This window comes from Musca domestica, unplaced genomic scaffold, assembly GCF_030504385.1.
Source record: "Musca domestica strain aabys unplaced genomic scaffold, Musca_domestica.polishedcontigs.V.1.1 11, whole genome shotgun sequence".
Classification (NCBI taxonomy): domain Eukaryota; kingdom Metazoa; phylum Arthropoda; class Insecta; order Diptera; family Muscidae; genus Musca; species Musca domestica.
Genome location: NW_026712133.1, coordinates 13291174 through 13319149, shown reverse-complemented (window position 1 = coordinate 13319149; position 27976 = coordinate 13291174). Strand labels below are relative to the sequence as shown.

Here is a 27976-nt window from a genome sequence, read left to right as displayed (position 1 = left end):
TGACGTCTACTCTTTAGGCTTAAGCTACCTAGCACTACAAAAGTGGAATGTGTAAAACAAATGGAAAATAGAAAATAAAATCATACCGTTAACCTGTGAAAAATGTGAAAAACAAAAAAGAAAATTAATTATGGCAAATTTATGCAAATAAAATGAAAGTCTGTGGAAACAGAAAAATATAAAAAAAAAAAAAAATAAAATTCAATTTGAATATAACTAAAGAAGTAACAAGCGGCAGTGAAATGCAATTCAATACAATACCGTGAATTTTGTGTTTATTAAAATAGCAAGAGAGTAACAGAGAGAGAAAAGGAGTGAAATAACAACAAAACCAGTGCTATGTCCATTTAAACTTAACACCATCACAGACGTCTGTCACCAACCAGTCGACCAACAAATATATCACCATGTATAACAGTTACACCAACTCTTCCAACTCCTCTCCCCATGTCCAAATGAGGCGTCTGACGCCTTTCACACCCTTCCCTAACAACCGGCAGAGCATTCCGCCTCCACCCCAGCGCTCCGTGTCGACGTCTTCGCTAAACATCCCCTTCAGTGCACCGGCTCATCTAATGCAGACAGCCTTTGAATATCCCCCAGTTCCCATGGTGCACAAAGTCGCCGCATCGAAGTATCCGCTAAATTATGAACGAACAGACAAAGTAAGTCCCCCCCTCCCATCGTTTGCAAATTCGATTTAAGCCATTATGAAGTTTGTGATGAAAATTTATGAACTTTTAATTGGCATCAAACATATTTTTTATGGAATTGTGAAATGAATTTTCGAATTGAAGAGAGTTAAAAAGTGGCGAGGGGAGAAAGTATCTTGCCCCGTTATTGGATCTTTTTATACCCACCCATCACATCAGATGGAAGGTATACAAGTTTTGTGTTTCTATATAACAGATGAGAGTTAAAATTCGAATTAGCCATATTCGTGTGACCTACCGGAAGTTGAAATATCAATACAGTTTTTAAACACCTGAAATATCTTTTTAAAAAAGTGTCCCTCATAAAAAAAAAATAAATAAATAAAATATTTAAAATGTGCCTTTTTGATTGAAATCCGTGCATTCAAAATGTTTATACCAATATTTCTTGGTTAAAAAAAAAAAATAATAGAAATTCAAATATTTAAAAAACTTAATTATTGCAATACTTTAATGCGTAAACAAACAAATAGCTCGGTCTACCAACGTGTGGACATTCCAGGAACAAAGAAAAGCAGCAACATCATAGACAAATGAAAATATAGACAACGAAATGCTCTCACCGTTTATCTTCGAAAAAAATCGAATCAGCAGATGTCGTCTATATCGTTTCAGGGGTTTGAGTGGGAATATTGAAGTCACTCAATTCTAAAACGTTAAAAATAACAAAAACTGTAGGATATTTGTCAGTTGGAAATTGTTGCATAATAAAATAAATGTGAAAATTACGAGATGACATCAAAAAATTCCGGAATAATCAAGTGAAATTCTTGAAAAACGATGAAATGTGTTTTCGAAGTCGAGTGGCTTGAACGCGTAAATGAGCATGTTGACTATGCAAAACATGATGAGAGCCACCTGAAAAAAAAAAGACCAAACTAACTTTTCGTTGTCTATATCTTAATTTGTCTATGGCAACATTCCAAATTTAGTCCGCATACACGAAGGGGTTGTTCTTCGGATTTATTATTTTCATAGCAAATGCCAAGCGTGCAGGAAACTGCAATCTTTTGAAGATTAGTGGCGTTTCTATTGCAAAGGCGTTGTTTGTCAATTAACCCTCAACCTGAGCCGATTTAAATACAACAACGAAATTTACTTTGACAACAAATTCCGTCACTCCATTGAAATTGTAACCAAATTCAGCAAAACATTCTGATTTCCATTGGAAACGGACATACACACCGTGTTTAGCACCAATACATGAAATCGCCCATATATACACGATACTTATGTTGTACGATATTTATATATACATATATATATGTATATGTATATATATATATATATATATATATATATATATATATATATATATATATATATATATATATATATATATATATATATATATATATATATATATATATATATATATATATATTCCATATCTATAAAAGAGGAAAATGTTTGTATGTTTGTTTGTTTGTTTGTTTGTTTGTAATTTATGGACTCGAAAACCGCTGAATAGATTTTCCTGAAAATTTCCATATATACTGCAACATCGCCTGAAAGTAACATAGGCTATATACATTTTTGAATTTCCACTTGGAACTGGAGATATAGCATCAGAATCGGAGGTACCTCCCAAAAATTTAGATTTTATATGCACATATCTATTGATTGGTTAAAGATACAGTCTCCAAATTTGGAATACGTAACGAAATTTGGAACAAAAATAAGTTTGACAAATTATATTGTAATCGGTTCAGATTTGGATATAGCTCCCATATATATTTTCGACCGATTTCCATCATTTGATGCCTCAAACACAATATGAATGTTCGATTCCAATGAAATTTGGAATGTGTGACGGGATTTAATCCGAAAATAAATTTGTCAAATTATATTGAAATCGGTTCAGATTTGGATATAGCTCCCATACATATTTTCGGCCGATTTCAAACATTTGATGCACCAAACACGCTGTGTATCCCCAATTTCAATGAAATTTGAAACGTGTGATAGATTTTATCTAAAAAATTGATTTCCCAAATTATATTGAAATCGGTTCAGATTTGGATATAGCTCCCATATACATTTTCGGCCGATTTCATGTATTTGGGGGACTAAACACGACATGTATTTCCAATTGTAATGAAATTTAAAATAAGTAACGGAATTGGGAGCCGAAATGAATTTGTCAAATTACATTGAAATCGGTTCAGATTTGGATATAGGTCCCATATATATTTTCGACCGATTTCATGTATTTGATGCACCAAACACGATATGTATCTCTAATTTCAATGAAATTTGGAATGTGTAGCGGAAATTAAAACAAATATACATTTGTCAAATTATATTAAAATCGGTTCAGATTTGGATATAGCTCTCATATATATTTTCGACCGATTTCATGTATTTTATGCACCATACACGATATGTATGTTCGATTCCAAAGAAATTTGGAATATGTAACGGGATTTTGATTAGAAAATAAATTAGTCAAATTATATTAAAATCGGTTCAGATTTGGATATAGCTCCCATATATATTTTCCGCTGATTTCACATATTTGATGCACAAAACATTTGGCATGAGTGGCTAAATTTGGTACAAAAATAAATTTGACAAATTATATTCAAATACGCTCAGATGTGATTATAGCTCCCATATATATACTCAGCCGATTTCACAAATTTGATGCACCCAAAGCCAGAGGGACAAAATCTGGCACCAGCAAAAATTGGCAAATTATATTGAAATCAGTTGAGGTTTGGATATAGCTAACATATATATTTCGGCCGATTTCATACATATTATGCACCAAACACGATATATATGACCGATTCCAATGAAATTCAGAACGTGTGGCGGAATTTGGTTATAATAATAAATGTGATAAATTAATTGGAAATTAGTTAAGATTTGGATATAGCTCCAATATATATATTCTCGGCCGATTTCACATATTTGACGCACCAATTTCAATGAAATATGAAAGGTTTGGCGGAGTTTGGTGTAAAAGTAATTTGTTTAAAATTATATTAAAATCGGATCAGATTGGGATATGATTTTAATAAGAACCATTGACCCACAACGCCTTAGGCTAACACTAAAAAACAACACAACAATTTATTTGAAATATGCTTATTACGGCGAAGTATGTTGCTATCTCGAATTCACTAATTGCAATAGAAATGCCTCTCTACTTAAAAAAATTGCAGTTTCCTGCACGCTTTTTATTTGCTATGAAATAAATAAATCCAAAGGACAAACCCTTCGTGTATTCATATCATGTTACTGCTTTTGTAATGATTTTGTTTATTATTTAAATTAGTGCAATATTTTTATTTTAATTTTTAAATTTGTTTTTCTTTATCCAACATATATTCGTAAATAAAATTTTGAATGCATATAAAATCAAAAGGGGTAGCGAAGCGCACCGGGTTCAGCTAGTATATATATATATAAATACATTTGTCAAACTATATTGAAGTCGGTTCAGATTTGGATATAGCTTCCATATATATTTTCGGCCGATTTCACATATTTGATGTACCAAACACGATACTTATGTTGTATATATATATATATATATATATATATATATATATATATATATATATATGTTGTATATATATATATATATATATATATATATATATATATATATATATATATATATATATATATATATATATATATATATATATATATATATATATATATATCGTGTTTGGTGCATCAAATATGTGAAATCGGCCGAAAATATATATGGAAGCTATATCCAAATCCGAACCGACTTCAATATAGTTTGACAAATGTATTTTCTGAGCAATTCCTTTAACACATGCCCGAATGTTGCTCTGCGGTTTTTTGGCCCATTCCCGGCGAAGCGCTTGTTTGAGGTGATCGACACTTTGGTAATTTTTAGTGGCAACCTTGCTTTCCAAAATACTTCAGACACAATAGTCCAACGGATTGGTATCCGGAGATTTTTGTCGCCATTCTGCGCTGGAAATGAAGCGAGGGACCTCATTTTGTAACAATTCTTGTGTGGCGCGTGCTGAGTGCGATTGTGCTGAACTGAGTCCTCTTGGAATGTCCAAGGTCTGCGACCAAAATGTTTGCGTGCCCAAGGCTTTAATACACCCTCCAGAATGTTTTCGCCATAATATTCGGTATTTATTGTGATGGCACGGTCGATTAATACAAGCGGAGAGCGACCATCGGCTGATATGGCGGCCCACACCATCACCATGGCCGGCGCTTGAGTACTTGTGGCCAACCGAAAGTTCAAATTTTCAGCTGACCTGTTTGACAATCATTTTTTTGGTTTACAAACTGCTGGACAACGATTGTTTTCTCATCGGAGAAAACCAAATTCGGCAGTTCACCACTTTCGGCGTTTCACCAAGCGAAGCAACTCTTTAGCTCTTTTGAGACTATTTTCTTTCTGTTGCGGAGTAAGTTCTTGCACTTTTTGGAATTTCAATGGTTTTACCCCCAGCTCATTTTTCAATATTTTCCAAATGGAAATTGCGATATGTTCAGCTGACGAGCCATTTTTCGGCCACTGCGACGCGGGTTTCGATCAAGTCGCTTCTTAACTTTTCGAACCATTTCTGCTGATGTTGCTGTTTTCTTCCGCCCACTTCCTTGCTGGAGTGGTCTAACGATAGCCACTTGTGGTTTTCCAGCCAAATATAAAGGAATCACACTTGAATTCCATCACGTATAACTTTTTTTCTGGAAAATTCTCACCAAAATGCTTTGGTATGCTTGTAAACAATATAATGGGCTGTCACTGGAATAATTTTAACAGCTGTCGAACGAGTGGCTTAGAAATGAAAGCAGATCTTCTTTTTTCTGTAAACATTGAGATGTGCGAAATGTGAAGGCATTTCAGCTGTTATGTCAGATTTTATAAGAGTTGTCATTATTTGAGAGGGTCATATTTTAGTATTCGGGTGTATGCGTCACTTTTGTCATGAAGCTGTGGCTAAAACCATCAAAATCCCGGGCTATAGAAAAACGTTGACCTATAAGGAAATTATTATGATACAGGAGTTAAACTCTTTACGAAAACTAAATGCCAAGTTTAAGGTATTTCAGTTGAAAAATGTAAAAGTGTATAAAAATAAGTACTTATAGAACGACTTATAATTATTTCGTGCGATATGACCTGTTTTAAATTATGGTCTGGTGACCCGATTTGTAAAGGGTATTATTGCTGGAAGCGATAATTACCATGGAGTTTGAAAAAATAACAAAAATTTGAAGAGATCGCAAAATGAGAACCAATTCCTGATGGGAACCATATTTTTCGTGCGACGGAATTATAGATAGACCAGAATCGCCTATTGCACAGTAAAATGCATTATGCGTCCAAATTTAAAGTAAAAAGACTTTAAATAAAAAGTTTTAATTTGATGTTTAAAGATAAACAATCGGATGATTATTTCATAATTTTAAAGCACTGTTTATAACACTAAGCGACAAAAGGTTTTTTTTTTTTGTTTCTCTCGAAATTTACATGAAACCCCAATGGATTTCGGCCGGGCCGATCTTTGAATACCCTCCACCATTTGGAACGATTTTGGCAATTAAAAAAATAAAATCCGTAAAAAATTCGGTTAAAATCTTGAAAATACCGAAAGTAGCCCTTATATTAGGGTCTATACGACGACGTGACAACTTTTGTCATAAACCATTATAATATTCAAATGCGAAACATGTAGCTAAAATCATCAAAATCCCGAATATAGGGAGGTACCGTTATATTGGGGCTATTCGAAGACGTGGACCTGCACAGACAATTTTCTGTCATAGGCTGTAGTAACCATTACGGAATTCAAATACCAAATTTGAAATAGTTCCGGGGTACTTTTATATGGGGCCTATACAAAGACGTGGACTTGCATAGACACTTTTCTGTCATAGGCTGTAGTACTCATTACGAACTTCAAATACCAAATTTGAAACATTTCCGATGAATAATGTCGCTTTAATCACCAAAATACCGAATTTAGGGAGGTACCATTATATATGGGCTATACCATAACGTGGACCTACATCACCCATTTTCAATACCAAAAGTCCTGCAGACATAAGACACATTAAAGTAAAATTTTATCAACCTACTTCATTTCGCTCGGAAGCTAGAGTGATTTCCACAAACGAACAGACGGATAGACGGACGGACATCGCTCGACATAGAATTTTATGCTGATCGAGAATATAAATAATTTGTGGGGTCTAAAATGCATATTTCGAGCTGTTACAAAAGGAATAACAAACGTAATATACCCTTTATACTATGGTGAGGATATAAAAACATAAAATACGTGTTTCGAGTAACCTAAATAGGGGGTCAATTTTTTTCACTATCACTTTTTTTGATTTTTTTTCGGATTTGTATTTTTTGGATTCCATGTATTTTATGTATATAGTGTCTTCGACAATATTACTGATAACAACTCCCACTTAGCCCTCTGCGAGTATCTTAATGAGTCTTTTTGTCCTTTTTTCAAAATATTCTTCAAATTATTTATCATAAAATTATACTATTGGTGTCAGATAAAACAAATTCTCTAAATTTTACCTAAACGCCAATAATTAATAAATATTAAAACTCAAGCAAAACAAGTATCGGTCGGATTTGCCGACAGATTGTATACCCCCAGCCTTGAGTTATGATTATTCACACTGTTGACCCTTAATAAGAGATGTAAATATTGCAATGTGCCATATTTGGAGCATACCGTCTACTTCCTACTCTTTATTAGTTATATGTTCCTATACTTTATATAGAATTGTGAAAAATGCGTGAGATACCAGATATATAAATTTGGGGGAAGTACCAGAAGGAATATATCCAATATATCCCATTTTCACAGCAGATCTTCTGTTAGTAAAAATAATGGCATGTGTGAAATATGACGAGAACCGGATGCTTATTTCGGATTTTATAATCGATTATTCAAAACTTTGCCCCTTTGTGGGGGAGGTATCAGAAGGAATGATCCACATTTATAAAAGGTCCTGTGTTGATGGAAATATTATGATGTGCCAAGTCTGAATGGAGTCGGATGTTAATTTCGTGTTTTATGAGATTCGTGGATATTTAAAATGTTGACACTTTGTGGGGGAGGTACCAGAAGGAGTGGACCGATATATTCCATCTTCACACCAGGCTATGGTTTAATAAAAATATTGGGATGTGTGTAATTTGAAGACAATCGGATTCTCACATAACATTTTATAAGAGTTACTAGCTGGCCCGGTCCGCGTTGCCGGCCCGTACTTTTAGGCTTTAATGCGTATTTTTTAAAGCCTAATAAATCACAGATCTGACTTATGCAAGCGGCACAATTTTGATTATAAGTAAAGACTCCAATTTTGATTATAAGTAATGACTTGATTATAAGTAATGACTCCTTGACTAAATAGAAATTAATTTTTGTGTTAAATACCTATATGATAAATAACATCTATAATAGCCCCATGTGAAAATTCAGCTCAATTTTTGATATTGTAAAAAGCTTAACATTTCCATTCAAATGAGCTATAATTTGATATTTGTATTTCCAACGTTTAAAATCCCGTACTACGTGGTATTTAGTTTTGTCCACCTCATACTGAAGGCAGAATGTTGTCAGAATAGCCAAAAAATTACTCTTTTGCTCCGATTACCATAAGATGGGCATTATTTTTTTGTATTTAAATGGTTCGTTGGGGATCCAATAAACACACATTTTTTATCATAGTATAATTCAATGACGATTAAACAAATATTCGGTCCCGCGTTACTTTCTATTTTCCTATTTGTTCATGTTTCTGCCACAATTTCCGACTGAATGAGTCCCAGATTGACATTTCGGAGTTTGCTTCATATAGACGTACATCCCAAATCTATGTTTCCAACAAATATTCTCTTGGGGGTTACAAATTCAATAGAATACCAAATTTTCTTTTTTGACCACACATTGGTAGGGAAAGTGAACTTGGGGGTATACTAATGTGGAGACTATACTTAAAGTAGCCTCAAGACAAAGATGGGCCCTTTATGATTTATGAGAAGAGGTTTTCTTCCCCCTTAAAAACAAAGATGTCAAAATGGAAGAAGTGGCCAAGACCCCGAAAATACCTTAAATCATATGATGGTGATACCAAAACGTGTAAAAACGTTTTTTGTAAGGATGGTTTCTTCTTAAATTATCAACATAAGCCAAAATTAGTACGAAAAATATGGTTAAAATGTAGAATATTCTTGAAATCGAGTTGTTCCGTTATCGGGGATTATGACCCATATTATGACCTTCCAAAGCGGTAAAAGGTATATTGAATATTTAGGAAGAATTTCTGGAAGGAATTCGCTCTATTATTTTGCGTCCTTTATAGTCGGTATTTCACTGATTGCAGTCCCAATGTATTTAGCATTTTGAGTTCTCATTGGACGAACTATTGTTATATGAAAGAAGCAGGTCCACTTTTTGAAATGAAGCGCATAACGCTTTTTCGGTAATTTTCATCTTCCAGCTGAAGGTCCTAGAATTTTATACGTGAAAGATCGCCATTTCGTATTGCGCACTCATTTCATTTTTAATATTATTCATTCAGAATTGAAAACAATAAGAAATGTACTCTTCAACATAAAAAAAGAAAGAATTGAAAAAAGTAAAAGAATCTTCAACTGCTTCGCTGATTTTTTACGGCAAATTTTAAAAGGTCCTTACGAAGTTTGTCAGTATTCGATTCCATTGAAAAATTGTCGATTTTTCCCGATTTTAGAATTTTCATATATTATTCTCTTCTGAAATTATATTATTCTTATTACCCAATAAATACATAAAATCTATAAATAACAGTTTTATCCGTTGTCACTTTCTACTACCAAAAAACAACTACATATCATATTAGAATTCCAAAAAAAGAAAAAAAAAAAAAAAAAACACTACAAATGTACATTCGAAAATAGTAAGTCAAAATGGAAAAAAATATGCAATATAAAACATTACTATTGTACATTTTAAAAGTCAAAATGAAAATGTTCAAATTTCACATTTTAAGCGATTTTTTTAGATTTTATTCTTTTCTGCCAAGAGGCAATTCCGAATTTGTCTGAATCGTTAAAATCAGACCGGCGGTCTTTATGTTATAAGCGTAGTAATTAACACAACTTTCTTTTACATATAGAGAAATAGACTTAAAAGTAGGCGCGTTCCTTAGCCCTTAAATAAATACTTAGGGTTGGATGGAAAGCCAACAGCATCTCGTGTAATAATTCTCAAACCGATATCTTCACTATTTTGGCAAATATAAAGATTTTAGATAAATCGTAATAGTGGGCGTAAAAGGAGGCGTGGTCAATATTTTTTTCTTTAAAAACCTAACTCGGGGTATGACGAACGTTTGTACAAAAAATTATGCAAATCGGTCCAGCCGTTTTCAACTGATTCCGTTACCAACAAACAACAATTGATTTTTATATATATAGATAATTTTTCAAAATGTTTACTCTTTCTCGGGGAGGTACTTGATGAAGTGGGCCGATATTGTTCATTTTCGCACCTGATGATGCAAATATTAGGATTTGCAAAGTTGAAGCAATATCGGATTATTGCATCTCTTTCTGTGCAGAAAAAATATATTTTTTTGAAAACTTCGACCTTTTGTGAGGGATGTACCAGAAGGAGTGGACTGATATTTTCCATCTTCGAACTTGATCTAAGTTTGATAATATTATTACTATGTACCAAGTTCGAACCAAATCGGATACTCCCTTCAAGAGTTATCGTGCGCACCAGCCAGCCAGACAGACCGACGGACGGACGGACATCGCTAGATCGACTCCATATGTCCGGAAACAAATTTGGTCCAAAGTCACGTTTTCGCCGCACCAAATGATATATATATCCTCTCTAGCCATATGGCTAAGAGTACAAAAGTGTGGAAGGAGGATAAACTTGGTCCCTCTATTTTGGTCACTTTCAAAAAACCGACAAACGTGCCTTCTTTCTTAGGTGAATTTTCGGGATCTACTGTGCTTTTCCAGAAATTATTGGTTTTGCACAGTGTAATGAAGAACAACTTCATTAAAATGAGTGTCATATGATTATACCCTACACCACAAGGTGGTCAGGGTATTATGTCTTTGTGCATTTGTTTGTAACAGACAAAAGAAAACGAGATAGACCCATGGTTCCTTTTGATGATCTGCATAGAGTCACATTCTGAGTCGATTTATGCATGTCCGTACGACCGTCCGTCTGTCCATGTATTTTTGCAAACAAAGTACAGTTCGCCCTATCCAGATGAAATTTTGCACAAATCATTTGTATGGCCCAAGGACGAACCCTATTGAAATTGGAGATAATCGGTAAAAATTTAGATAAAGCTCTCATATATATCTTCGTTCGATTTGGCTTTATTGTACACCAAATGATGTGATATCAGCCCGAATAGTACGGAATTTTGCACATACAACCGAATAAGGCCTGAAAATAAGTATGTATAATTTGATCGAAATTGGTTTAGATATAGCTATAGCTCCCATATATATATTGTTCATCCGATTTGTTATTTTTGTCCTACGCAGCCGTAATATGCACTCCGTAACAACGATATTCAGGGAAATATATCAAATACAGATCAGAAATATCTTTGCCAAATTTTATAGAGATGGGTTCCGATTTGGATATAGCTCCCATATGTATCTTTATCCGATTTCAAATTAATTGTGCACCAAATGTGCAATACAAGTCCGAATTTAAAAAATACAAATGCATCGGCACATTTAGTCTTTTGAACCATAAATTATAACTATAATCATAGTGTGTATGATTGAATTCTCCCATAAAAACTTTTAATTGTTATGCGGTGCTCTACTAAATTAGCAAAGTGATGTAGGGTATCATAAAGTTGGCCCCGCCCGACTCTAAGGCATTCTTTACCGGTTTTTATTACATTTTACATAACCAAATTGCAAAGTTGCTGTCTTAAGTCCTCGAAACCTCTTGAATTACATCTATGGGGTCTTGAAATGACGCTGCGCTGTCTCGTAGACCTTACCTTTCACTTGGCGTCTTGGGGAGAGGTCCCAAGATCCCGGTAGCCAATTGTGATCACCTCTTCTTCCCTCTTAATTAAAAATGCTACGCTTCCAAATGCCTCGGTTATCTGTCATTGCCAGTTTTCCAATTTTTCTTTGCAAAGAGACATAAATAACAACACTTATGGATTGCCCACCACACGGTGACGGAAAAATCATGCAAACGCTTTTCCAATGACTTGTTTTACATCACTTTCGATTGTTATTTTTTCCGTAACGATAGCCATCATTAATAATTTCTTAATTTACTTTGCTTTTATTAATTTTATAATGGCCAATTTTGCTTTGGCTTCTTTTGACAAGACTTTGAAATTGAATTAAAAAAGTTGAAAAGTGTTGGCACTTTTTGGAAAAGCCGCTACAGGTTTTCTTGTTGCTGCCAAGTCTCCTGTTAACGTCATTGAATTTTCCACTTATATAGTTGTTGTTGTTGTTTATTACTGTTATTAAATGCTTTTGATTTTATTGATGTTAATAACAATTTTTTTTTCTGTTTCGATTTTCATCATCGTTCATTATTATTGTTTTTCAGTTTGCAATTTTTCCTGCTCTCTTTATACAGTTTTTCTTCTTGAATTCGAATGAAGCCTCTGCCAACAATCATTTTGCCAACCACCAACAAACAGCACCTTTCAAAGACATTCACTTTTAAAGTTGTTTAAAGTATTTCGTTTTTTGTTGCTGTTGTTGGGGTGTTAATTGTTGTTGTTTTTCTTTAATGTGTAATAATTACAACAACTAATAATGTTTTAATAACAACAACATCAACGATATTTGTTGCTTGTTTTAGCACCATTTGTGTTGTATAGTTTTTAATGTTTCTTGATACGATTATTGGCTGTGGCGAAAATTCGATGGTAGTCGTGGCCGGGGCAAGCCTATCAAAAATTGCTTTATCAACTATTTGTAGTTTTTTTTTAAGGTTTTATGCTAGCTTATCTTTTCGCCTCATATTCTCTCATTCCATTACGTAGTTTGTTGGGGAAGTATTTTTATATCGAAGAGAAGAAAAAATAATAAAATAATGAATGGAATAATTGTTTGCTTTACATTTAGCTTCTCTGAAGGTTAATTTGTGGTTTTGAAAGTGATATTTGTTTTGGTTGGTCCATGTCCACGTGAATTCATAAACTCTGAATCAAGTCTGAAAATATAAGAATGAAGTAACTCATTGCAAATATATAATAAATAATCTTTAACTCTTTCTTAGCTACTCAATAAAAAAATCTGTTTACCAAGTAATGGGTTTAATACCAAATAAGTAATGTTTGGCGCCAGCAACTACTCACAAAACAGCATCCTTATCCCAAACATCCACAATGGGCCAATAAAAATATTTTCAATGAAACAGTAGTTGTATTTTTAGAACCTTAGAGTTGAATTTATACAAAATTTCACAACACTTCATTTTTCTTTTGTTGTTGTAGAAGCTCATACTGCTGTGTTCGTTACGATTCTTCTCTAACCTGCCTCTGCTTCTAACTTCAAATTCAAAAAGGAAATGACCTGTATAGGTCGGGTTCATAGGAGTTGGATGAGGGAGTTAGATGTGTAGGTTTGACCGGTCAGTTAAAAGTTTGCAGCGTGTTTTTTGTTTCTGTACCACATACTGTACAGGTGTTCAGCGCCTCAGTCGTGCCAAAATTACTCAGGTTTGTCAGGGCAGGTTTCGTTTATACCCTCCACCATACTATGGAGGGTATGTTAACTTTTTCATTCCGTTTGTAACTCCTCTAAATACTCATGTCAGACCCAACAAAGTATATATATTCTTGATCAGCGTAAAATTGTAACTCGATTTAGCGATGTCCGCCTGTCTGTCCATCTGTCTGTCCGTCTGTCTGTTGTAATCTCGCTATCTTTCGAACGAATTGAGATAGAAGGCTAGAATTTTCCACACATGTTTATTACTCGAGTAGGCAGGTTAAGTTCGAAAATGGGCCATGTAAGTCCACGTTTTCATGTAGCCCTCATATAACGGTACCTCCCGATTTAACGGAATTGTTTCAAATTTGGTATTTGAAGTTCGAAATGGATACTACAGCCTAAGACAGAAAATCGTCTATGCAGGTCCACGTCTACGTATAGGCCCCATACATTTGACGATTTTAGGTACAATACCCACCGAAATTGTTTGAGTTGTCGGATTTGAAGTTCGTATTGGATGCTTCAGCCTGTGACAGAAAATTGTCTATGCTGGTCCAGGTCTTCGTACAGCTCCGTTGTAACGGTACCTCCCTATATACCACATTTTGATGATTTAGCTTTACCGTTTATTTTAAGTTTCGAATTTAAATATGGTAATGGCTTATGACAAATAATGCCTATGTAGGTCCACGTCGTATAGACCCAATATATCGGCTACATTCGATATTTTTAAAATTTTAAAAGAATTCTTTAAGGATTTTATTTTTTGAAAATTTCCAAATTTGTTCCAAATGGTGGTGGGTATTCAAAGTTCGGCCCGGCAGAACTTACTGCTTTTTATCTTGTTTTCACCTGCGATGGAATGATTTCCCAGTACGGTATTGAGTCTATATTCCTCCATGACCTCTGTTACCGCATCAGAGTGACAACCATTCAGTCCTGCTTGATAGGCAGTAGGCTCTCTCTTGTGCCTTTGTGACTTTCTCTATTCCTCTGTAGATCGTGAATGTCTTTCCTTATATGCCTGGTTGGCGATTTCCTATCCAACAGATTTGCTCATTTTCACTCGGGAGTTAAACTTTCTAGCGTGTTCAACTTAAAACTATAAATGTCAGTGAGATCAATAAAAACAATAAAGTCGGTGAGCCACTACATGAGGGCCATACCACAACGGGAAGCTATATTAAAAAAATTGAACAAATCCGTGGGCAAATGTGACTAGGATCATCAAAAAAACGGAATATCGGTGGGTACCGTTATATGGAAACCATGGACAATGTTTTATCACCGGTTGTAGAACCCTTAATGAAATATTAATACCGAATTGGAATTTTGTGTTTTTTTTAGGACTGCTGCAACTCGACTTCGAGCGAGTTTCCCTCAGTACTCTACTTCGAGTGAGTTTAATTTTTTTTTTGCGAATTCGAGCGAGCTTTTCGCAAGCGAAAAGAAGAAGCCATGAATTAAGGGTCCGGATGACATGAGTCCCCGGCAAATATATACGGAAATCGAGTGCTATAAAATTTGCGGAATCCGTGCTGATTTTGTCGGCAGTAGCAAAGACGCTTGAAGCTCTCTCTCTCTCTCTCTCTCTCTCTCTCTCTCTCTCTCTCTCTCTCTCTCTCTTATGCTGGGGGATAAGTAATGCTTCAAGCGTCTTTGCTACGTCCAACAAAAGTGCTATCGGCATGTATGAATCACTTTGATAGCGTCATTGCCTGGCTTCAGTAGCCGGACTACCCAACCCATTTTCCAGGCATGAGGAACTATTAGTGTGGCTAACGACAGGTTGAGGAGTTTGATGATCTGATATTTAACTTCTGATATCCGCTTTTATTCGCCAACTATTATATTTACCTGCAGAGTAAGTCCCTTAACTCTAGGATAATTGGGGTTAGTACGGAGAATTTGGACTTATCTCACGTATTCGACCATCAGATATATAACGGGTGGCTGCAGAATTGGTGATATGCCGGAAACACCTATCTGCTTCTCTGAACTCTTGAAATCTTATTTTTTTAAGAAAATCCAATTTCGAAATTCTTTTATTTTAATTTTTTTAATTTTTTAATTTTTTAAAGAAAAATTCCGCTTTTTTCCAAATTTTCTTCACACCACTCGTATTTTCTTGCTGCTCAATTGGAATTCATGCTATTTGTACGTTTTCATTATTGCCAACTTGAAGGTGATATTTATGTAATGTAATTTTACGATTACAAGTGGTCAAGGCATGATTTTCATTTTGAAAATGGACAGCAAATAGCTCTTGACTTCCTGATGGTAACAAGGCAACCCGACAAGAGAAAGAAATGCACGGCTAAAAGGAAAAGCTATACTACAACTCATTATCTTAATGAATCTCATGTTCATCTCATGTTCTCGTACGCTCGTATGCGTAGGAATTTCTCAGAACAGAGAAAGAAGCAGACAGACAACTTCCGTTTGTGCGAATAACCCGGTCATGGTAATCTAATGCAAGCCATTATCCTCATGTCTCTGTGCTTAATTAACACCAGCAATTTTCCAGAAATATGTTTTTCATCTTGGCCATGTATGAGTCTCCCTCCATACATCACAGCTTCCTTTCTCATTTTGTGCTTCTACTTGAATTGAATGACAGACATTCAGCGGCGGCGATGGTGTCGATGAAAGACATAATGTTTGCCGCCATCTCTCGATGTTTTGATGCGTGAAAGTATGGCAAAAAACGGAAAACAACAGCATCTGAGTGGCCTTAATGCTGCAACTGCACATTTTTGCCCACTTTTCCTTTGTTGTTATTGTTTTCCTTTCTATTCACTTTCGCAAGCTTATCATCACTGAAACAATATCCTTTCTCAATTCTCCAAACAAATGAATGAAAAAAGACTTTTTTGAAGCTTTGTCTGCTGCAGCCTCTTTCTATCGCTCTGGAAAAAAATTATTCATAAAAAGAAACAAAAGCAGTTGAAAGCAAAATGAGAGCGACTAGCCAGCCAGGAAAATACAGATGAACATATATTGGAAAAAAACAATGGATGAAATTAATGATTCATAACCTGCCAAAAAGGAAGGAAATAACATTAAAGAGGGCTGACAGCTGAATTGTATTGAAAATGAAACTGGATATACAAAAAGAAAATGTTTTGAAAGTGAAATGAAAATGAGATCAAAAATATGAAAATAGATTGAGGGGAGCAAAGGAGAATGAGCTTTTTCTACAAAATGTAATTTTTCAAATTGCTGTTCTTTTTTCATCCCTTTTCAAAACGGAACTGTTCTTCCACGGGTACATTTATATATTGACGTGTATTAAAATATTTTTTATACCCTCAGCCATGGCTAGGGAGGGTATATATCATTTTATACGGCCAAAACGTGCCTCATCGTACCCCAGAGCTCTTTGAACCAAATCCGTTTCACATTTGGAGTCGATCTAGCGATGTCCGTCCGTACGCCTGTCTGTCTGGCTGGCTAGTGCGCACGATAACTCTCGAAGGGAGTATCCGATTTGGTCCAAACTTGGTACATCGTAATATTATTATCAAACTTAGATCGAGTTCAGAGATGAGTAATATCGGTCCACTCCTTTTGGTACTTCCTCCGCAAAAGGTCGAAATTTTCAAAAGAAGATATTTTACTGCAAGGAAAGAGAAAGGATAATCCAATTTTGCTCCAACTTTGCCAGTGCTAGGTCAGGTGCGGAAATGGACAATACCGGTCCACTCCATCAAGTACTTCCCCCACAAAAGGTCAACATTTTTAATAATTGTAATTCCTTAAAATCATTAAAAGTATAAAATGACATGAGAGTCCGTTTATCTTCAAAATACACACATCACAATATTTTTATTAACCCAAGGTCTGCTGTGAAGATGGAATATATCGGTCGACTCGTTCTGGTATTTCCCCACAAAGGATCAACATTTTGAATACCCATGAAGATCATAAAACGCGAAATTAACATCCGATTCCATTCAGACTTGGTACATCTCAATATTTCCATCAACACAAGAAGTTTTATAAAAATGGTAGAGATGGGACCATTCCTTCTGTTACCTGCCCACAAAAGGGTCAAAGTTTTGAATAAAAAAAAAAAAAAACGATATTGGAGAAGGATAATCCGATTTTCCTCCAACTTTGCAAATCTTAATATTTCCATCAGTGCTAGATCAGGTGTGAAAATGGACAATATCGGTCCACTCAATCAAGTACCTCCCCACAAAGGATCAACATTTTATAACTCTTATGTATATGACTCTTATATATAACTCAATTATAACTCTTATAAAATGTGATGTAAGAGTTCGATTGTCTTCAAATTGCACACATCACGATATTTTTATTAACCCAAGGTCTGGTGTGGATATGGAATATATCGGTCCACTCCTTCTGGTACCTCCCCACAAAGGGTCAACATTTTGAATATCCATAAATGGTACACCTCAATATTTCTATCAACATAAGATATGTTATTAAGATGTCAGAAATCGGAACATACCTTCTGGTACCTCCCCCACAAAGGGTCAAAATTTTGAAAAACAAAACGCTCAAAAAAAGAAAAATTATAATAATGAAATAAGACATCCATATCAAATTTCAGGAATCCAGCTCCATCCCTTCAGGAAATACTAAATTTAGTACAATTTAGTGCTTTTCGTACAATTATAGTAAACATTTCCAAAATTTCCTCCATATCTCAATTCCAGATACCGACAGAGACCTCAATATCAAATTTGAGGATTTCAGGCCTATCCCTTTACCCAATATCAAATTTGGTACAATTAAGTACTTTTTTACAAATATAGGCCACCCTTTTAAACTACCGCCTAATCTCAAACACAGACCAGTAATCCAAAACTTCGAATTTCAGAATTTTATCTCTATCTCTTCTCCCAATACCAAATATAGTACCATTCAGTACTTTTCGTACAACTATAGTACGTATTTCCGAAGCGACTTCCATATACCCAGGCTACACATAAACAGCGATACTAATACCAAATTTCAGATTTCAATCACTATCTGTTATCAAAATACGAAATTGTAGCAAATATAGTACTATGTTGTACTTTTCGACAACTTAGTACATTTTACAACAAACCAACCACCAACAGGGCCCCCAATATAAAATTTCAAAGGCTCATCTCATCCGTTAACCCTAAACCAAATTGTTCCGAATTTAGTACCATTTTGTGCAATTTGGGCACTTGGTACACATTTCCAAAACCATCTTGATATATTAAACTTACTTTCCAACCTTGATTCTTATACCAAATTGTAAGTTTTTATCTCTATACATTCACATAATACAAAATGGAACAATTTTGGAAGTTTAGCACCATTGTAAAACTTTTAGTACATTTAGGTCATTTTCTCACCCTTTTAATACTAAGACTGGCCCTTGTGAATAATTTCTCCGTCAGTTATTTCACTACTCTTTTATGGATGCGTTTTTAAGGGAGGTTCGAAAAAAGCCGGAACCGAAATGGGTTATCTTCGAACTCAATGTACGTTTAGAAAAACATATTGCGGCTTACAATGTTTAGACAAAAACGTACACTTGGTCAATAGTAATGTTTAAATATGGCTTAGGTCAGACAAAAATTGACGTTATTGATCTACTAATTGCTGTACCTCCCCACAAACTTTTAAATATTAATAAATGGTTTAAAAGAGAAATCACTGTTACATTTTCTTCAAATTTTGCCTATCCATATTGGTTGAAATGGAATTTATCGGTCTATCGGCCTCTTCCATGGTTTTCATGAGTCAAGATTATAATGGGTTTTCAAATAATTTTCATACATTTCAAGATTCCAATGTGGAAAGACACGACGTTGTTTATGATTGACCGGCTTGAGTTTCTGTGTAAAATGAACTTAAGAGTAACCCAAGTCTTTACGGTATAAGGACTTCTTTGAAATGACCAAAATCAACAGAACAATGGGAAATGGGCAAACTTCAAGGCTCTAGGCAATAGGAACAATATTCTCAGTTGTTTCTTTAGCGAATCTTATCTTCTTATCGGCTTACTAGACGAAGTAGTTCGAATTTTTCACCACTTTCTTTAGTGCCATCCGAAAATGCCCAAAAATATTTAAAAAAGTTCGCTGTGTTGCTAAATATTCACAAATTTTGTAGGATATTTTAATATTTTCGTTACTTTTCCAGCATAAATTTCCATTAATGACAAACCGATAGAAAATAAATTTATTTTCAAAATTGTCATGTAATTTACTATTAAACAGAGTTTTCCATATATGATCCTAGACTGCACCTTTCCTGGAAATAATATTTTAAACAAAAAGTGAAAATTCAATAGTTGCTGCAGCATATAGTCTTTGTACATACAAGGTTACATCTTATTCAAAACACCTTTTCTTGTTTCTGGTTAAATACCTGTTCCACCATCGTTTTCCAAATCACCAAATTATTTTTGCAACAAAGATTTTTTTGTACGCCCACCTACAAAACTTATAAAATATATCCTATGGACGGCCATTTGTTTGTCGGAAAATTTTACCAGGTCAATAGCAAGGAAGCTGGTTAACATAGGCATTTCTTCGGAAAATAGTTGTTGTACATTGTTTGAACAGTTTTTTGTTTGTTGTTCAATACAAATGTCGATATCAACATTTGGAATAGTTGAAAAAGTGAAAACCGTCTATGGGCTCCTGAAAGATTTTTTTAGATGATAATGCGTTTTTTATTTGTTTCGAAGAAAATAAAGAGAAACTTTATTTGTTTACAGAGTTTATGAACTCAACAATTTAAATAAAAAGTAGGCAATATTGTGGATGCAGTAGTCGATGCGATAGAAAAATGATGTTGAATTTTATAAAGAACTGAAATTGGACAGTAAGATGTGAGCTAAGTATGAAGTGATGTAGCGAAGCCTGACTTCCATATATATTGAGAATTTAAAGTTTTAAGGTATCCGCTATGATAAGTATACGCTACTATATTGATCATAAGATTTTGCATTACATTTTTATTACTTTACTCCACAATGGCTATTCCTGAGGATCTAAGGTATCCGATTGAAATATACTAAGCTAATCTAATTTGTTCAAAAAATTTAAACTTTTGTAAAATACAGGGTGAGGTAAAAAAACTGCAACAAAGTCAAACGCCACAATTTTTACCTTTTTTTATAATTTTATTGAATGAAAACAAAAAACGTTGGAAATAGTATCAAATTTTAGAATAAGTTTAGATTTGTTCGAATTGGTCACCTTTGGCACGAATTATGGCATTCAAACGGCCAATGAAATCATCGCACGCTGCCCGAATGTTGCTCTGCGGTATTTTGGCTCAATCCCGTCGAAGCACTTGCTTGAGGTGATTGACACTTTGGCATTTTTTTGTGCCGACCTTGCTTTCCAAAATACTCCAGACACAAATACTGCGGTGGAAATGGAGCGAGGAACCTTAGTTTGTAACCATTCTTGGGGGCTCGTGCTGAGTGCGACGGTGCTGAGTCCTGTTGGAATGGCTTTAACACACCCTCCAGAATATTTTCGCGATAATATTCGGCATTTATTCTAATGCCACGGTCGATTAATACGAGTGGAGTCATAATGCGAAAGTTATCGATAAAGCGGAGGAGTGTGCTTGTCGACTCTCCTCCTCATGATGACTTATTAGACAAGTAACGCCCTCTATGCTTACATTTAAAATTATTATATATTACAGACTAGGCGGAAAGGACGCGTTGCGCTATATTTGATGGTTGTTGTTTTATTTGTGACTCGTCACATCAAATACGGCGAGGCATGCATTCTGCTTTGCCTTTAATTATAATAGTATATTTCAATTACAGATAGCGTTTCTTTTATAGTAATCTATCATACCGTAATGCATGTTGAAATGTATCGGCTATGCGTTGCTGATCAATACAGCAGATATGTTAAAACTATTTAATGCCCTTGGCGTACGCAGCGATTTTTTTTCTTTCTTTCGTATTTTTTTGTTATCTGGAACTTCTCAATCCCACGAATTAATTGAAAAAAAAAACTTTCATTGCTCAGCATCACGTCAGCATGTTGGAAGAAAATTTGTTTCTTCATTTTGAATGTTTTCAAAACATTAAACAAATCTGTTAATTGTTGACTTGAAAGTTACAACACAAATTAGCAGCAAAACAAGCTGATAATGTTTGAATCTTTAATAAACCGTAATTATGAGCAATAAATAACAATAAAAGTAACGATAATAATTTATTCAAATAAATTATAAATATTTTTATTTATTTTTATAATAAACAGGCAAAAGGGGTAATTGAAGGCTAACAAAAAGAAAAACATTCGACCAACATTGTTTTTATATTTTAATCAACTCGAATGCCCATCGTGGATCACATTTTTTACATTACAACCAGCAATTTGAGGTAATGGAGTTATTTTTTATATTACCATATTGGGACTATGAAGGCATAAGAAATTTGACTTTAAACAAGTAAAAAAGCTGTAAGTTCGAACGGGCCAAACTTTGAATACCCTCCACTATTTGGCACGAATTTGGCAATTCTCAAGAACAATAAAATCCGTTAAAAATTCTGTTAAAATTTTAAAAATACCGAATTTAGCTGTTATATTAGGGTCTATACGACGACATGGACGTACATAGGTAACTTTTGTCATAAGCCATTAATATTCAAATGCGAAACTTAAAAATATCGGTTAATAATGTAGCTAAAATCATCAAAATACCGAATTTCGGGAGATACCGTTATATGGGGGCTATACGAAGACGTGGACCTGCACAGACAATATTCTGTCTTAGACTGTAATATCCCTTTGGAACTTCAAATACCAAATTTGAAACAATTCCGGTGAACGATGTCGTTAAAATCATCAAAATGCCGAATATTGGGAGGTACGGTTATATGGGGGCTATATAAAGACGTGGACCTGCACAGACAATTTTCTGTCATAGGCTGTAGCATCCATTAATAACATCAAATACCAAATTTGAAACAATTCCGGTGAACAATATCGCTAAAATTATCAAAATTCCGAATATCGGGAGGTGCCGTTATATGGGGGCTATACGAAGACGTGGACCTGCACAGACAATTTTCTGTCATAGGCTGTAGCCTCCATTAAGAACTTTAAGCACAAAATTTGAAACAATTCCAGTGAATAATTCGCTAAAATCATCAAAATACCGATTATCGGGAGGTACCGTTATATGGGGGCTATACCAAAACGTGGACCTACCTGGCCCAGTTTCAATACCAAAAGTCCGGCAGATATAATATACCTTTGAATAAAATTTTATCAATCTGCTTCATTTCGTTCGGAAGCTGGAGTGATTTCCACAGACGGACGGACATTGCTAAATCGACAAAGAATTTTATGCTGATCAAAAATATATATACTTTGTGGGGTATAAAATTTATATTTCGAGGAGTTACAAGCGGAATGACAAACTTAATATACCCCCCATACTGTGGTGGAGGGTATAAAAATGGGTCAAGCAGACATTCTCTGTAAAAGAATAATGCAATATTGGGAGGAAAATTATCCTAAAATTTTAAATGTAAGGAAATTTAGAACTAAATTCCATTTCGGTTCCAAATTCATAAAAATGTGGTCGTTAAAATATTAGTTTTAAGTCTGGTACCAAGAATTTGCCAAGACTGATTTGTTCGTCGGCCACCTTGACGTGACCGCATAGCAACTTATCGCCTGCGCTGACTAATAGATTTTTGAGTCGTTACAAAATTTTCCCGTCCATTCGAATTTAACCACCATCCATCCTTCGCGGGCAATTATTCCGAATCAACGGCGTGTAAAGGCATGCAACAAAGTTGCATTGCGTTGCAATGTAAATATTTATGCTGGTCGAAGTTGCAACATTTCATTCATGTTTTGAATGCAAAACAGGCACACAGACAGACAGACACAACCGACGTTCGTTCCACGGCCAACAAAATGGAAAACCCGACAATTGTGAGAAGAAAATTAAAATATATTTTTGAGGTTTCATTTCTGTTGCTGGTGTTGCCTTAGTTTTTGGTGAACGCCAAAGCAGCGGCAACCTAGTTTTTCTTTATTTATTTTCGACATTAAAAATTTGTTCTGGTTTAATAACTACAAAAAGATTGAGCAGGGAAAGCTATAGGAATTTTTTTATTTGTATGCAGATTGATATTGTCTTTAGAGAAATATTCAGAATTCCTAGGTCATATAATTCCATTTTACTCACCTTTAATTGAGAATTTGGCCTTTTCAAAAAGGCAGGCTAATGACTTTTGACGTATTCGGACGCCTCACCTCGATACTCTTTGCCTAATACGAAATTATCTTCAGATTGTTATTATATTTGACTGGAAGCTTCATCCTTATTATGACATTCAAGAGGCAACCCACTGACTCTTGTAGTACTTCTACGTCATATCTCGATTATTATCGATCTGTTATTGACTCATTGTTCCTTGGGGCCAGATTCTTAGACAAAGGCCTGGATTCTTGTTTTGTGAAAATATAAAATTAAAAATGTGTTATTTTTAAACTCAAAATTTTGCTGAAGTTACGGAATCGCATGATTTTATATCCAAGAATGGTGGCAGACATTAAAGTACTAGAGTATCAAAAAAAAAATTAATAAAATTGAAATGTAGATGGCGTTGGATAACGCGAAATGGTAAGATTCTGAATTGGGTTGATTTAAGGAGAGAGTCGGCAATTGCTTCACTCGAAGTTCTTTAGTCCATTGTGTTCAACCTATGAAGAATAAAGTTATTGGTAATAAGAGAGATAGAGAATGAAAAGGAAGGATTTGTAAAGAGAAGTATAGCTAGGGAATGTTTGTGGCCAACGTGTCGATGATGATGATGGGATCTATGGCTGAGAAGAGTTTCTATCTCCCACCTGCCAAGTAACCCAAGTCTCTTGTTTAATAACATGGGTCATTTGCATAGTAGATGTTCAATATCTATCTCTTCATCGGGATGATGATGGGATCTATGGCTGAGAAGAACCTTAGAGTTTCTATCTCCCACCTGCCAAGTAACCCAAGTCTCTTGTTTAATAACATGGGTCATTTGCATAGTAGATGTTCAATATATATCTCATCATCGGCCAGTCAGTTTGCCTACTGCGATTCTTAGATCAGACCAACTAAGTGATAGAAGAGAACTTCTTCTTTTTCTGGATATACCGGCCAGACGGCCTTAGATCTCTACAACCGTTCCCTAAGTGTCATCTTCTTCGATAAAAGATTTTTTGAGGCAGCTAGCATAATGGCAATTGGCAGATCATTCGACTAGAAACCTCCTTAAGCTAATATCATTAGAAACCAGAATATCGCGAGGTACAGTTATCCGGGGGTGGCTATAGGAAGACATTGACCTCTAGAAGAATATATACTTTGTTGGGTCTAAAACGATTAGTTATATGGGTTACAAACGGAGAGACAAACTTAATATACCCTTTATACTATGTACGTGGAGGGTACAAAATTGAAGTGTGGTAAGGTAAAAAAAATCCACCACTATTTGTATACCCTCCACCATACACATTTTAGACCCTACAAAGTATATATATATATATATTTGATCAGCATAAAATTCTATGTCGATTTAGCGATGTCCGTCCCTCTGTCCGTCTGTGGAAATCACTCTAGCTTCCGAACGAATTGAAGTAGATTGGTAAAATTTTACTCAAATGTATATTATGTCTACAGGACTTTTAACATTGAAAATGTGCCATATAGGTCCACATCTTATTATAGCCCCATATAACGGTACCTCCCGATATTCGGTATTTTTATGATTTTACCGACATTATTCACCGGAATTGTTTCAAATTTGGTATTTGAAGTTCGTAATGGATACTATAGCCTAAGACAGAAAATTGTCTGTGTAGGTCCACGACTTCGTATAGCCCCATATAACGGTACCTTCCGATAATCGGTAAATTGACGACTTTAGCGACATTATTCACCGGAATTGCTTCAAACTTGGTACTTGAAGTTCGTAATGGATACTACAGCCTAAGAACGAAAATTATCTGTGCAGGTCCACAGAATTTTTAACGGATTTCATTGGTTTTGAGAATTGCCAAATTCGTTCCAAATCGTGGAGGGTATTCAAAGTTCGGTCCGGCCGAACTTACAGTTTTTTTACTTGTTCTAATAAATGTTGTTTTGAAAATATTTATCGTCTCATGGTGGCAGTTTGGTAAGCACTTACTTTCAATGACATGTTCACGTTAAAATAAGGGGTTAGGATACTGTTTTGTAAGCAGTTGCGGGTGGCAAAGTTACCATTATTTGGTAATACATTCTTTTTTGTGGCTAGTGCTGGCTGACATGTAAAATTCCAAGATCCTTACTTCCGTTGTCCCGTCTGGGTCTCTATATTTTGTTCGCCCGTCACTTACCTCCCAACTCTTTATTAAATGTGAAGTAGTTGGATTTATATATCCCCATATTTTATACTAAAATTCTCTTTCTCTCCCGCTCTCTTCAACTTGCGTGTCTAGCTGCAGTTACATCGTCAACTACTTTTACTCTTCTAATTAATTCACCTTGAACTTTTCCGTGCTATTCCCGTCGTGGCGTTATCTTGGCTGAAAAGCAAAAAAACAGAGCGTTCGAAAAAATGCTCATGTGGTGCGCCAACGGGACAAGGTGGTGAAAGAGATTAGACCTTAAAACTTTAAAATGCCGCTAATTTTTTTGTACGACGTGATGAATAGAGGAGGTAACTTCATTCGGAGCGTAATTAATTGTTTGTTAAACTAGTGGTGAATGAATAAATGCCAGACAGAAAACGGGAGAGATAAGCCCAGCCACAGCCACATGTTTCCATTAGGAAAGTTATTATTTTTTGATGTCAGTTTAGTAGTTTGTTATAACATAATATTCTGCTGTGAATTTTCTTTGAGTAATCCATGATCTTGACATTTGAAAAAAAAAGTTTAAACGAATATCTGTCTGTGCGGCAATGTTGAATGAAATCATTTACGCTGTTGTACGGCGATAAGGAAAAAAAGAAGTTGATACCTAATTTGTTACGCTGGTATCTTCAATTAATGATAAATGAATGAAGTCATTTCGTTTTCTTGCAGCTATGAATCTTCCCGGCATTACTCATGTTTTTTATACGTGGTCTCCAGTAGCGGCAGGCATGCATGTGTGGATAATGACTCAGTTCAATTAAAATGAAATTGGGTTAAAATGAAAACAAAACAAAAACGAAAGTAAAATAACCTTTCCGTTATGACCAAACAAAGTTCCCCTTCAACGACCACCACCTATCAAACAAATGAAAATTTAAATTTTCCAATTTTTATTTCGTTATTTTTATTCTCCTACTTCTTCATCCATTCATTCATTGTAAAGTTATTTGGCGTTAAGGTTTTTCTGGTCATTTAGTTTATAACCCCAGTTTTGGTATGGGGGAGGGCAGTTATCTGCTCGTTTTCCATGTCGTGAACTATATTTGCCTTTTGGCCAAGAATGTCGGCAATTTTTGAAATTATTTTAGCCACAAATTTGTGAATGGAGTTTGGTTTGATATTTAGTGGGTTAAACCTCCTCCTTTGCCCCCTGCGACGGAAAATCATTTCCATAGATGTCAGATCAGCTTTTAGGTTAGGTTTTTTAATTTGATGGGTTTCGCCAAGATTGCAAAGATCTTTGGTTTGATTTTATTCCAGTATTTAAAATTGCCGAGTCAGAGTGCAAACGAGGAAGGTCTGCAAAAAAATTTAAAACACGAATGAATTACAATGAATTACAAAATTACAATTGGAATAATTCGAATTGCTCCATTTTAAAATAGAAGGAAAAAAGCTGAAATAATTTGAATAACAAATGGAATAATTCGAAATACAAATGGAATCATTAGACTTACAACAGAATTTCCGAATTACAAATGGAATTCTCGAATTTCAAATTAAATGTTACGAATTAAATGAAAAATTTTTCGAATTGCAATTGAACCAGTAAGGAAAGGCCAAAAATCGGGCGGAGCCGACTATATGATACGCAACACCAATATGCGTATTTAGTAGAGCTCCCGTAACAACAAAAGTTTGTATTGGGAATTTATCTGAAGTAGGTCATACCAACTGTGAACCTTATTTGAAAGGGTATCATGGCATTAGAGAAGTCGCCATTTGGTACTATATCCAACTCTGAATCGATTTTCAACAAATTTGACGGAGGCTTTTGTACCTCTAGCACCAAATAACATTGCTGTGTAGTTTAAGATAAAACTTCCATCAGTCCATTTGGGCTGATATTAGCCATTTGGTGGACAAAAAAACCTGAAATCGGATAAAGATATATATGGGAGCTATATCCAAATCGGAACCAAAATTTTAAACACTTATTTCTGTAGCTGTTTCTGATACCTGGTACCAAAGGTTATTGTTGTGCGCTTGTGAGGGACTTAAAACTAAATAGCTATATCGGAGCCGATTTCTTCAAATTTGATGTACTTGCTTCTACACTGAATTCGGTTGGATGTGCCAAAATTCAGGTCATTTGGATTGATGGGGGCACAATAAATCCGAAATTGGCAAAGATATATGGGAGCTATATCTAAATTTGAACCGAT

At 34.9% G+C, this 27976-nt stretch overlaps 1 protein-coding gene across 6 annotated transcripts in view; it reads left to right on the top strand.

Annotated features, from left to right (window-relative positions):
• Nucleotides 1-27976, top strand: part of LOC101892541 (mitogen-activated protein kinase-binding protein 1) — a 401509-nt gene that overhangs the window by 218394 nt on the left and 155139 nt on the right. For 4 of the 6 annotated variants that reach the window (XM_020039862.2, XM_059131369.1, XM_020039855.2 and 1 more), the window contains exon 2: nucleotides 18-665. The exons of the other annotated variants lie outside the window; for them this stretch is intronic. In XM_020039862.2, coding sequence (XP_019895421.1) covers nucleotides 408-665 — 258 coding nt within the window. In that variant the 5' untranslated portion in view covers nucleotides 18-407. The remainder of the gene's footprint in view (nucleotides 1-17; nucleotides 666-27976) is intronic. 6 annotated transcript variants of the gene reach the window in all.